The sequence below is a fragment of the Sciurus vulgaris genome (genome assembly GCF_902686455.1).
Source record: "Sciurus vulgaris genome assembly, chromosome: 8".
Taxonomy (NCBI): domain Eukaryota; kingdom Metazoa; phylum Chordata; class Mammalia; order Rodentia; family Sciuridae; genus Sciurus; species Sciurus vulgaris.
In genome coordinates this window covers 140,865,265-140,878,284 of record NC_136468.1, presented here as the reverse complement: position 1 = coordinate 140,878,284, position 13,020 = coordinate 140,865,265, and the positions used below count along the sequence as shown (strand labels likewise).

General features: G+C 50.5%; 1 protein-coding gene across 4 annotated transcripts in view; it reads left to right on the top strand.

Annotated features, from left to right (window-relative positions):
• RNFT2 (ring finger protein, transmembrane 2) overlaps positions 1-11,987 on the top strand; it is a 64,670-nt gene extending 52,683 nt beyond the window's left edge. For 3 of the 4 annotated variants that reach the window (XM_079152465.1, XM_079152466.1, XM_079152467.1), the window contains exon 11: positions 8,642-11,987. In XM_079152465.1, the coding sequence (XP_079008591.1) occupies positions 8,642-8,776 (135 nt within the window). In that variant the 3' untranslated portion in view covers positions 8,777-11,987. Of the gene's footprint in view, positions 1-1,421; positions 1,742-8,641 lie in introns of those variants that run through there. The other variant, XM_079152468.1, reaches the window with a different exon arrangement.
• The last annotated feature ends 1,033 nt before the right edge of the window (positions 11,988-13,020 follow it).

Below are 13,020 nucleotides of genomic sequence, written 5' to 3'. Positions count from 1 at the left end.
AAATGCAAAATGGGACCTGACTTGGATCCCAAAACAGAAAAAGGACATTGGTAAAACCAGCTTTATGAGAGGCTGGGGTTGTGGCTCAGTGGTAGAGCTTTATGTGAGGCCCTGGGTTGGATTCTCAGCACCACCTATAAAGAGATGAATAAATAAAGGTCCATCAACAACTAAAATTTTTTTTTAAAAAAACTAGCTTTATGAAATCTGAATCGAGCTGGGAATTCAGTTAATAGTAATGTGTCAATGTGGATTTCTTAGCTTTGATGAGTGTACCACAGCAATGCAAGAAGATGATGTTAGGAAAATCATACTGAGCGAGTGCTATCCAGACATTTTCTGTTCTGTTTTTGCAACTTTTCCGTGAGCCTAAAATTATTCCAAAATTGAGTTTATTTTTAAAAAAATGTTTGGCAATATATACAAAAGATGGTAACACGCCACCTCCCCTTCTCCCCACTGCCAGCTCTCTAATCCTCTGCCAACCTACACAAGCAACCACTGTTACCACCTTCCTTTGTATCTTTCCAGAGATGTTTTATAGAATTTCAGCATATATGTTAGGCATATGCATATTCACATATAAACATATGTATGTACACATATATATATGTATGCGTAGAAAAACTCAGGTACACACATGACCTTATCTTTTTTTTAAAAAAATATAAGTTAAAGCATATTCTACCCAAGCTGCACCTTGTCTTTTTAACCCGCAATCCTGTCTTAGGGATCGCTCCTTACTCTGTGTTATGGTCGCATAACTATAACATGCCATTTTAGGAATAGACCTTGATTTTCTTAACCATTCTTCCATCGATAGGCGTTTAGTAGCTTTTATCTTCTATTATTACAAATATGGCTAGCTCAAAGGTTCTGAAATGGGAAGATGAGTTAATTCAAGTGAAATATCTAAAGCTGTGCCTGGCTCATGGTCAGGGTTGAATGAACGCAGTAGCTCTTAGGGACACACATTCCGTTGCACAAGTGCGCGAGCTCTGGGTAGGATAAATTCCTAGGGGTGGAATTCCCAGGGTTGCAGAGAACACGGTTTTGACAGCTATTGCTAGATTCCTCTCCATATAGACAGTATCCTCTTACACCCCCAGTGCCAAGTGTGACATGGCCTCTTGTCCCCTCCCTCAAAACAGTGTTATCAAGCCTCCTTTGAGCTTTGCCAATCTGACAGGTGACAAACTCTAGCTCAGCACTGATTTAATTTGCATCTCCCTAATTACGAGCGTGGTTGAGCATCTTTTCATATGCTTCGGAACCATCTGTACTTCCTTCCCAGTCACAGGGATTATTTGAACATGATGTCAAGGTGAAAGTCTTTCTTCTTTTTCTGGCAATCTCTCTAAGCATCAATCTGTTTGTCTCCCTCTCGTTCCTCTTCTGGTACCACCACACTCTTTGCACAGCTGGATTAGAAATTCACCTTGTCCTAGACGAGTGACATCACTCAGCTGAGTACACATGTCAGTGTCCCCCTGCCACTGGGAGCTGAACCTGGAAGGGTAGAGATGACGTGCACGGGTCAAAGGGATTTGCTGACCTCTGCGTGCACTGGATTAACAAACAAATGAATGACAGCTTGAGTGTTACTTCATCCATAAAGTTTTCCTGACTCTGCTTCCCCAGGCAAGTCACGTCCCCAGCTCTATGGTCTTGTAGATCCCTGTGTTTTTTCCTTCCTTCATTTTACTTTTTGCAGTGGCTAGCTAATTCATTGGATAATTGGTAGTGTAAGTTCTGTTGCCAAACTTCAAGTAACTTGCAAGTGGAGACTGTGCCTGCCTTGTTTAGCAGTAGAGCCACAGTACTGGACTAGTAAATATTGGATGGATGGACGGATGGATGGATGGATGGATTAGGTGGATGGATGGATCAATGAGATGGGATGGATAGGCAGGCAGATGGATGGATTGGATGGATGGACGGGTGGGATGGGATAGATAGCTGGACACACAGATGGATAGGATGGTGGACAAGTGAATGGGTGAATGCAAAGGTGAGTGGATAGAGGTTAAGCAGGTAGGTAACTCCATGTATAGACAAATGAATGGACAGATGGGTGAACAGATAACTATAAATGGATGGATGGGTGGATATATGAATGGGTGAATAGGTAGATGAATGTGTCAAGGTGGGTGGATAGAGGTATAAGAGGGTGGGTGACTGCGTGTATGGATAGACAGATGGACAGATGGGTTTAGATAAGTGAGCATCCGATATGCAAATGAAAGAGTGATGGATGAAGAACCCACTGAGCTAAAGCACCATCCTGTCTCTCCTTCAGAGAGCCATTAGTGTAACTCAATGTGTCACGTCCTCAGCCGCCACCCCACCCCCTGAGCTAGGGCCTGAGAAGCAGAGTGTCCACCGAAGCTAGTCTGACCGACACTGAACTCGTACAGGGGTTGGAACTCTGCTCAGATGTGTTTTAATCTGTCTCTCCACGGTGTTTGTGGCGCGCCTCCCACCCGGCTACCACGGAGTGGAGAACAGGCATTTTGAACACAAAGTCAGAAACTTGGTTTGTTGAAAGGACTCCTTTGCCCAAGAGAAGAGTGAGCATGCGTTTAGAGAAGAAACTGCTTTCCAACTCTTGGTCACTATGAGTTTGTTTTTTTGAATGATGTATGATGTATGATATAAACATTCAGCCACAGAGGGGTGGCGCCGATTCGTTTTGTGCTTAAAAGGTGCTCACATTTGACCCTTTAGAGGCCATAGCTGCCTCAATCCCTACCGGGCCCTGGAGGGAAAGAGTCCACTGTTTAACACAGAAGGAGACTCGGCTCAGAAAGGCAAAGGGACGCCCTTGCCTGAACTCTCACTGTTCCTTGTAGCAGATCCAGAGTCCCTAAAACTACCAGACACGCCATTTCCATGAGGCTTGGCCTCTCGCTTTGAGACGTCCTGAGGGCTGCTGTAGAGAATCAGAGCACTCTTCCTGGAAATTGACCATCCATGTCATCTGTCACCCAAGAATTACAGTGCTTGCCCCAGGCAACTTGTAGGTATTTTTAATATAGTTATATGTGACGGTGGGTGTGCATAATTACATATAGGTTTTGAAAAGCACAGCGTGTTATACCAATATTCAGTATTAATGTCTAAGACTGTCTAGGTCTGGACGTGGCAGGCCTGATTTGTGGGATTAAAGGGGATCTATGGTTACAGGTGTGTGTGTGTGTGTGTGTGTGTGTGTGTGTGTGTGTGTGTGTGTGTGTGTCCCCTATCTGGTAGTGGCCACATTTTCAGTAATGTTATTTTTCATAAATCAAGCTCTTCAGACCTTCTCCCTCACCCTCTCTGTGTGCACACTCTGCAAAGCAGAATATATAGGCAAGAATTTTTTGACACGGAGTCAGACATTTCTTTCAGCCCTTGCTGACCTCTGCATAACAAATTACTCCAGAACTCACCGGCTTAAAGCTGCAAACGTGTATTATCTCACAGTTTCCCAGGATCCGAATCCACACACGGCTTCACTGTCTCCTCTATGTTGGGGTCTCTCACGGGCTGCTGTCACGGTCCCAGCCAGACTGTGGTCATCTTCTGGCCCAGCAGGGAGCTGCTTGGCAGGACTCCGCTCCTCACAGGCTGTGGGGTTGGAGGCTCCCATTGCTGTCAGGCTGTTGTGGCTGGAAGCCACCCCAAGTTCCTTGCCAGGCTAGCTGCATCAGAGCAAAGCATGCGAGAAGCCCCAGAGAGCAAGAGCAAGACGGAGGCTGCAGTCCCTCGTGGTCTAGTGTCGGAAGAGACATTCCTTCGCCTTCTCTGTATATTCTCCTGCTTGGAAGCGTCACGAGGGGCAGCCCTTACTCAGGGGAAGGGCTGCACAGGAGGTGGATGCCATGAGGAGGGACCTCTGGGGCCAGCATAGAACCTGATTCCCACCTTTCTGACATGGAATTCTAGCCCCCACTTAGCAGGTGTGCCCTTGGGCACGTAGCTTCCCTGAGTCTTCCAGACCCTTCTGTCTGCTGTGTGACTGGGCCAAGATGTGCACACGAGGTCATTAGCGTGCTTTGTACAGTGTCCCTGCTGAGTAGGAGGTCACGATGGTGTCCTGTGCTCCTCGCCTGCATCTGTCCACCTGCGCCCAGGCCTGGCTGCTTCTTCCTTCTTTCTCAGCGCACACTGATTGCCAAGCACCAGGCCGAGGGATGGCCCTCTCTCCTCATTCAAAGTCCCTTCTCGCACAGGGGCTGGCTTCTGTGTTTGTGGGGGATCTTGTCCTAAGCCCTCTACTTTTCCTGCCTACTCTGAGCCTTAGGGCACAACATAGTCTGGGTGAGATTCAGGTGAGAGCGGGGTGCTGATTCAAGCCCCAGGGCCCCTCCCGCTACTCTGTGCCCCAGGAGACACAGGCAGGGTGTGCATGACCACTCAGCCCTGCCTGCACTCCCCACTGACCCCTGGATCCTACTCACACCGGCTGGGAAGGAGCCCCTCCCCTCCCTCTGTAGGGCTCTTCTCTCTCCAGATGTAGAGGGGGCTCAGGGTCTTGCATGCCTCATCCAGGGCCCTGGCACGCCTGGCTGTTGGAACTTCTTCAATCGGCAGCAGATCCCGCCCCGCCCAGTTCTCTGAGGAGTAGAGGGTCAGACCCTGGGGAGCAGGGACTGGGTTTTCTCCAGCCTACAGTCCCATGAGTCTCCCTCCTGGTCTGAATTCCGTTCTCAGCAACACCATCAGAGTCCCTGCTCTGCCCAAGTCTGGGGCTGCACCGGAGGAAGCAGTAACTACTGTGCCACCCTCCAGGGCAGAACAGATGCCAGTGAATAAGCAATTAGGATGTGTTTTCCAGGTACCTCCCAGAGTCCCTTTCGGGGTCGACAAGGTGAAAACTACTTTTACAATAATACTAAGATCTCATCTGCTTTGATCACTCTAGAGCGTACACTAGAATTTCCCAGAGGCTGTGATGACCCATGATGAGGTCATTGTTCTGGTGGCGGATGGAATATATTCCTCCTCCTCCTCCTCCTCCTCCTCTCTTCTTCTTCTTCTTTTCTTCTTCTTTTTTTTTTTTTTTTTTTTTTTTTTTTTTTTTTTTTTTTTGTGGTGCTGGAGATTGAACCCAGGGCCTTGTGCATGCCAGGCAAGCACTCTACCAACTGAGTTATACCCAGTCCTGAAATGTATACTTATATAGATTCATGGGTTTTAAACATGTCTCTGTTTCTGTTTCTTTTTCTTTCTTTTTTTTTCTACTGGGAATTGAACCCAGGGATGCTTTAGCATGGCGCTACAGCCCCAGTCCTTTTTATTTTTTCTTTTGAGACAAGGTCTCAATAAGTTGCTGAGACTGGCCTCAATCTTCCGATCCTCCTGCCTCACCCTCCCAAGTCACTGGGATTACAGGCCTGCACCACCGTACCCAGCTCATTTTCTATTTCTAATACAGTAAATATAGACAGATTTAACTCACATGAACAAAAATTTCTTGAGGACACCATTGATTTTTAAGAACCATATTTCACCACATAACCATCACTACTACATTAATATATATCATGAACATTCCCTGCATCCTGAGCTTGCACCAAAGACAGTTTAGTAACCAGTAATTTTTAATAATACCAACACAATTTAAAAAAAAAAAGAAAAGCTTCACATAATGGCCACACTCCACATTTTTACCAAAAAAAAAAAAAAAAATTGCTTAAAATCTATAACAATAATGGAGTGAAATGTAGAATGTTTGGCCTTAGGATCCAAGTGTTTGAGATCTATCAAATTAGAAGTGTGTAAAGCCAGGTGTGTTGGCACATACCTGTTGTCCCAGCTACTGGAGTCTGAGGCTGGAGGATCCCTGAGCCCAGGAGTTTGAGGGCAGCCCAGGCAACATAGCAAGACCCCATTTCAAAGAAAAATAAATTTTTCGCTGAGCATGGTGGAGTACACCTGTAATCCAGCAGCTTGGGAGGCTGAGGCAGGAGGTTTGCAAGTCCAAGGCCAGCCTCAGCAATTTAGTGAGGCTCTAAGTAACTTAGTGAGACCCTGTCTCAAAATAAAAAACAAAAAGGGCTGGGGATGTGGCTCAGGGGCAAAGCACCCCCTGGGTTCAATCCCAAGTACAAAAAAAAAAAAACTGTGAAATTTTAATTTTTTTTTTTTTTTTTTTTTTTTTTTGCGATGCTGGGGATTGAACCCAGGGCCTTGTGCTTGCGAGGCAAGCACTCTACCAACTGTCCCCAGCCCAAATTTTAATTTGTTAATGAAGGTGTGTTCAATGGATGAGTGGAAACACTGCCAACTCGGGTGACTGCTCCCTGCTCCCCAATCGATCCAGGCGAGAGCCTCGTGTGAACAGGGGTGTGCTGCACTCTCCCACTCCAGCACCCCTTTCCAGGGTAGCACACGTGACCTGGTCCCGCTTCTGTTCCTTCATCCAATAGATGCTCACTGAGCATCTGAACAAGGTCTGCTCTCAGAATAAAACTGGTTCCCGACCCCAGAAAACTCCTAGTTTAGTGACAAGGCAGACGTGTTTGCAGATCATTCCAAAAGTGTGTTTGCAGATCATTCCAGAATGTGGTGCCGGAGTCAAGGGTTGGCGCTGGAGAGACATCACAGAACAGGGAGAGTGTGAGGGACCAAGGCTTCCAGGAGGGGCAGGCAGCACCCAGCGGATGGATGGAGGAAGGGCATCGTCCCTGGCAGGTCTGCTGCCTGTCACTGACCTCAGTTGCCCAGGGTTGATGAGTCTGAAGGGGAGAAGGTGGCAGCATGGAGGGTGTGGATCGTGGTGGGAATCACAAGCCGCTGGGCCTCCTGACCCCCGGGTCACAGACCACAGTGAGACCCCATCCTGGTCTTCAGGGCTCTTGACTGACTGCTCTCCCCGTCCCCCACACCCACCTCACTGCCGTCCTTGAGTGCAGAGATGCTTTCCCATCTCCGGAGCTTCCCACAGATCTCTCCTTCAGCCTGGAATGTTCTTTCCCGACCCGCCTCATCACCCACTCAACTCCTAAGTCCCCTCAGCCCCCAGTTCAAGAGTCCTCACCTGCAGGAAGCCTTCCTTGACTCCCTCCCAGATCAGACCAGTCCCTCTGTTACACGGTACCCCCATCGCATCATGGCGCATTCTGACAGAGCAGTGTCAGCAATTAGGCACCTGCTGTATACCAGGCTAGCAATGAACGAGTTTACAAGAAGCTTACAGTCTGGCCTAGAGAGACTGATAATAGATGATGGGCAACCGCTACTGTGATAATAGCCAACACTTATAGAGCACTTACTGTTTGCCAGACATTAGTGCAAGTACCTTCTTGTATTTTTTTTTTTTCACTTTCCAAACACATTTTGTTCAGATTTTCATCTTGCCACGCTCCCCAAACTTTTTATTTTGAAAAATTTCAAACCTAAAGGAACATGGAAGATCATAAGGATGAGCATCTTGCGTTCACCGGATTCACTCATCATCCGTATTTGGCTGTGTTTGCCTTTTCCTGATATAAAACTTCCCCCTGGACCAGCGGGGCGTGGATAGCAGACATGTTAACTCTTCATCCACAGATCGTTCTGTGCCTGTCTCCAGGAACAAGGCCACAGTCTCCCATGACCCTGATTCTGCTGGCACACCCAGGAAATGTGAAGTGATATGAAATATCATCTAATACGTGGCAATGTTTTGAAATGACTCCAGTTACTTTCCAGATGAACCCTACAACCGAGGTGTCATCCCCCATCAGGAACCAGTCAAGGATGGTGTAGTGTGTCTAGTTGTCAGTCTCAGTGGCTTAGCATGACAGCCACACATCTTTGTTTTTAGTTGTAGATGGATGGACACAATGTCTTTATTTTATTCCTTATTTTTATGCAGTGCTGAGGATTGAACCCAGTGCCTCACTCATGCTAGGCAAGTGCTCTACCACTGAGCCACAACCCCAGTTCCCAGCCACACATTTTCAAAGGCAGTTACAGTCCCGGTTTTGCAGATGAGGAAACTGGAGTACAGGGAGGTGACATTGCCTGTCCAGTTCTATCGTCTCAGAGTGGTGGACTTGGTCTTCCCAGTCCTGCTGCCTTTCTGGAGCCCTGTGTTCTATACTCAACCCAGTAAGCAAATGGGTCTTTTTAAACTGCAAATCATACCAGGTCACTCCTTTGCTCAAAGCTCTGCCATGGCTCCCTACTACTCTCCAAATAAAAGCCCAAGTCCTCAGAAGGGTCCGCAAGGCCCTGCAGAGCCTGCAATCCCCATCAGCTCTTTGGTCTCACCTCCCTCTTCCATTCCCCAACCCCCTGGCTTCACCACATTCCCCTTGCAGTTCCTCCAGCGTGCTGGGCACATTGTGACTTCAGGACTTTTGCCCATGCTGTTCCCTTGGCCAGAAGCGCTCTTCCCCCAAGATGTAGGCCAGTGGTAGGGCACTTGCTTATCATGCATGAGGTCCTGGGTCCCCTCCCTAGCACCAAAAAATTTAAAAAAAAAAAAGATTTACCCAAATGCCACTGTGTGGGTGAAGCTTCCCAGGCCCCGTCCCTCCTCACCGTCTGCAGAGGTCAGACGCGCCTGGTGCCACCGTCTCTCCGCTGGAGCGCGCTCCCGGAAGGAAGGCGCGGGGCCGTTTTGTCCCCTGCCGTCCCAGCTTCTCAGCCCGCCTCGCTGTCCCCGCAGCACGTGTTCTGCGAGGAGTGCCTCTGCCTGTGGCTGGACCGTGAGCGCACCTGTCCCCTCTGCCGCTCGGTGGCCGTGGATACGCTGCGCTGCTGGAAGGACGGGGCCACTTCGGCGCACTTCCAGGTGTACTAGGGTTGGAGGCCGCGGGCGTGCGGGCGGGCGCCCGAGGGGCAGCGCTCCTGGGTCGGGCGCTGGGGGCCTCCGGCACTCACGTCCTGCCTCCACCTGCCATGGCCTCCAGCCCCAGAGGAGGCCCTGCCCCGCCCTCACCTGCGCCCCCTCTTCTAGCTGCTGGTATGCGCACCCTTCCCCTGACCCAGACCGTCTCCGCCCAGGCGGGGCATCCAGCCCCCTCAGTCAAGGGATCGGTACTGCCTGAAGCTCTCACGGACTTGAACCTGGAACTGGACGCTGCCGTCTGGGGAGGAGCCCGCAATCACTGCCTTCCCCACGGCCAGGCTGCAGATCAGCGTCACAGTGAGGCAGCCGCAGGACACAAATGCCCAACCCCACTCTTCTCCTGGGAAAGCCTAAGGCCCCAGGCTCCCCTGTGTGCCAGCAGAGCCTGGAGCATCCTGCTGGGATGGCTTCCTATTGTCCCCCCAGCAGCCACCGGTGGAGGTGCTCTTGGTCCATGCCTTTGCCAGGTGAGGAAACTGAGGCACAGAGCTTGGTGTGGGAACTTTCCCAGAGTCATCCAGCTCCACCAGGGTGGACCCCGTGCCCAACACAGCCCCGTCTGGCTTCAGAGCCTGTATGCCAGCCAGCATGCAGACGCTGCAGGTGTGGGCCACCAGACCTGGTGTGTCAAAAGCACAAGAGGTGACTCCGACGCCCCTCCCTGGTTAGGAATCAGCGCGGGGTGTCCAGGACGTTCCTCACTGATAATGCAAATGGTGAGCACCAGCTCCAGAAATCTCCCTGCGACTTGGCCCTTAAAATTGCTCTTTTCCTGGGCTCTGGCTGGGACGCTTGGTCCAGTCTGGGCTTCAGAAAGAATCAACTCTGGCCCCGCCGTGGATACCACTGGGTCTCCCATGGTGGATTCTCTCCTCCTCCTCCTATTCTGTCCTCTCCCTTACTTAAGTCTCAGGCCTCAACAGCTCTGGCGGATTTTGCTCCCTCCCCTGGTGACCCTCGGAGCAGAAGGAACAATGCCTGTTGGGGACCTTTCCATGAGCCACCCAGAGCACAGTAGCCATCCACGTTCCATAATCTCGATGTAAAGAGCTACTGGTCTGCTCGTGCAACTCTCCTGCTTTGAAATCGGGGACGAGATGGCACAGGTGACCCCACGGAAGCCACTGGGATTTTTGCCTGCCCTACCCTTCTCCCGGTTCTCCTCTCTCTTTGTCAACCTCAGCACAACGGGCTGGCGCCAGCGGCATTACAGAGAGAGCGGTCTGTGTGGCTGGTGAGCAGATGAGTGCAAGCCCCCGAGGGACGTGGGGGGAGACTCGCGGCCACGTCCCCCGCCGAATTCGGGACATGTGCCGCTGGGTGCCGCCACTCCAGGACTGCCTCCTTTGCTTGGCATGGCTGGCTCCCAGCAAGACACCCCTTCCAGGGCAGACTGGCATCTCTCAAGCTCCGTTACTATGGCGATGGCCATGATGCTAACAATCCCACTCGCCTGGAGGATCAAGTGGGAAGGGGGAGCAGGCTGAGTGGATGTGGCTGCTCTGTTCTCTGTGCCTTGAGGAGAACCGAGGGAAGCAATAGGAACTTCTGCAAGTGGTTTTCATCAGAAGGATCGCCCGCCTGCGGATGCCGTCAGATGCTCGGGAATTTGGAGTGGGGGATGATTTATGAAAGTGTCCACCTGTGGTGGAGCCAGTGGAACACACTGTCTACTGGGGGTCAGACCTGGAATCCTGACTGCAAACTATGTGACTTTGGGAAGTCACTTTTACCTCTCCCCATAGCCATTTGGAGGGTGGCAAAATCTCATCTATGATCCTCTGGAACCACAGATGCTAACTGTAGGTTACTGTATAGGTGTTCACAGTAGTGGTTCTGCCAGTTATACCCACGTCTCACACACACATTCTACAAATAATGAGCCACGTCTCAGACATTATAGAGTCACATGTGGGGGACCCTCTGGGTCAGGTGGGATGGTTTCCTTTAGGATTTTATTTATTCATTCCCTACCCTCCCGGAGAACAGCCCATCTGTAGGTTTTCTTCCAGGTCAGAGGATTTCACATCTGCCCTGGATGGCTACAGTGGTTAAGGCAGAGTTTTCCAAACACCAGGCTACCTGAATTCCCCAACATCTGGGTAAAAGCAGCCAAGAGTCCCCACCGGAAAAGAACAGTGCCCCTCTCCTATTCCCCGGGAAGACGCGCCACTCGCTTGTTATAAACAGGATCCATCGAGCGAGTGTCCGGTTCCCAGGATCATGCTCTTAATATTTTATGACTCACTGGCTCAAGTTCCGTGAAGTCCTCAGGAACGGTCCTGTTTGTGTGAAAGAGCCTGAGAATCATAAATGTGCAGGAATAAGAAAAGCATGCTTTGGACCCGGATGTAACAGGTTCTCCACCTTCCAAGGGGGAGCATGCGTGGAGCCTCTGGGACACCCTGGCTGCTAAGGAAGAAATGTGAAGCTAGTCCCAGAGTCTTCCAGCACTTTTGCTCTAGGACAAACAGCTGCCTGTGGTGTCTCTGTGTCTCCCCAAGTCCCTTCTGCCAATAAATCTCATTTGTTGATGCACCTGATGGTCCTGGAGAAACTCAGTTGGATGAGAAGCAGGGCTTCCTGGGGTGGGTCCTTTTCTTCTGCTGGTGGCTCCCGAAGCAGAGCCTGTCAAGAAGCATGTGGCTTACTGGGGATGTGCTCCTGGGAGGAGCTGGTAAGGGATTGGGTGAAACAGAACGAGTCAAGGGAAGCAGCCAAGCTAGCGGCGACTTCTGGGGAGGAAGTCGCAACCTTGCGCGCTCCCACATGGACCTCTGCATTTCAGAGGTTGTTCCACCCCGTGGTTTTTGTGCTCAGAAGCCCACCAGTCGATCCTTGGTTCTGGGTTGATGGGGGAAGCTCCTTAGGCTCTTCACTGAGGAGGCCCCAATGTCCAAGAGAGGCCTCTGAAGACCTCAGGGCCCAGCAGAGTACTCAGGTGCAGGTTGGGAACACGGAGCTGGTCAGAGGGACCAGGAGGGGCCTCAGTGGACAAGTACAGTGCTTACCATGGTGGCTGTTGGCTGTGTGGACCCCGGACATGAGGCGGGTGTCAGATAGTAATGGATATCTAAATTCAAATCATCACCTTTAGGTGACAGTTTATGCCTCTGAGGGTAACACGATGACACCAGCCACAAAAATAAAGAAATAAAAATAAAAAATAAATCGTAAGAGCTTTTTGGTTGTCATTGTTAGGAAACCAGTGCAAACATGGCTTAAGTTTTAAAAGGACTTTATTTGGTTCCTGTGATCGTATGGACTTCAGGCACAGCTGGATTCAGGGGCTGCAGTGATGATCCCGTCTCTCTTCCTGCCCTCAGTTCTGTCTTCCTCTGAGACAGTCGGGTCCCATGTGGTGGTAAGATGTCCCTACCCCTGCAACTCCATGCTTGTATTCCACTAGCTGAACAACCCCAGCCCAGAGAGCTTCTGCACCCCCAGAGCTCCGAAAGTGGCCTCAGGCTGCCTCACATTCATGTCTCCAGGCCGATGACTTTAGCCGGGGGACGTGGAGTACCAGCCAGGCCCAGTCAGGTACGGAGCCCTGGAGGTGAGGATGGAGCAGGTGGAGAGATGGAGTCAGCCCCTCAAAGTCGTGTGGAGAGTGGGGAAGGGGTGAGATTCCAAAGGAAAAGAGAAGGTCTCTTATCTATAAACAGACACCCCCCCCCCCCAAAAAAAAAAAAAGAACCTGCCCCAACCTCCATTCTTAGGAAGAGACTAGAACCCGGTCTCTTGGTGTGTCTCTGACCACACAAACGCAGGGAAAGTACGTCACCCAGTGTGACCTATTTGCACGAAGCTGGAGACTGAATTGTTGGGCATGTTCCCCAAACCTGCTGCCTGGGGACTGTCTCAGCAAACCCTTCCCCAGAGGAGCCCTTAGGAATTAGAGACCTGAGGCAGGTGTGTGACCTGCTCCAGGGAAGAGGGGGGTGTGCAGGACCCAGGGGCAGGGGATCTCCATCAACGGTGCAGCCAGATTGTCCCGTGGGCTTTGAGGACCAGCCTTCCAAAATGAAATGAAAAGACAAAGGGCTTGGCTAGAAGTGCACAACCAAGTTTTTAATAAAATCATTACAAATATGTACAAAGCATCTCCAGGGTATGAAATCCCTCCTACAAAAGAGCAAAACAAACCCGCCGCGCCAGAACTCACAACGGAATGTCCCCACGCTTATTGCCTCTCC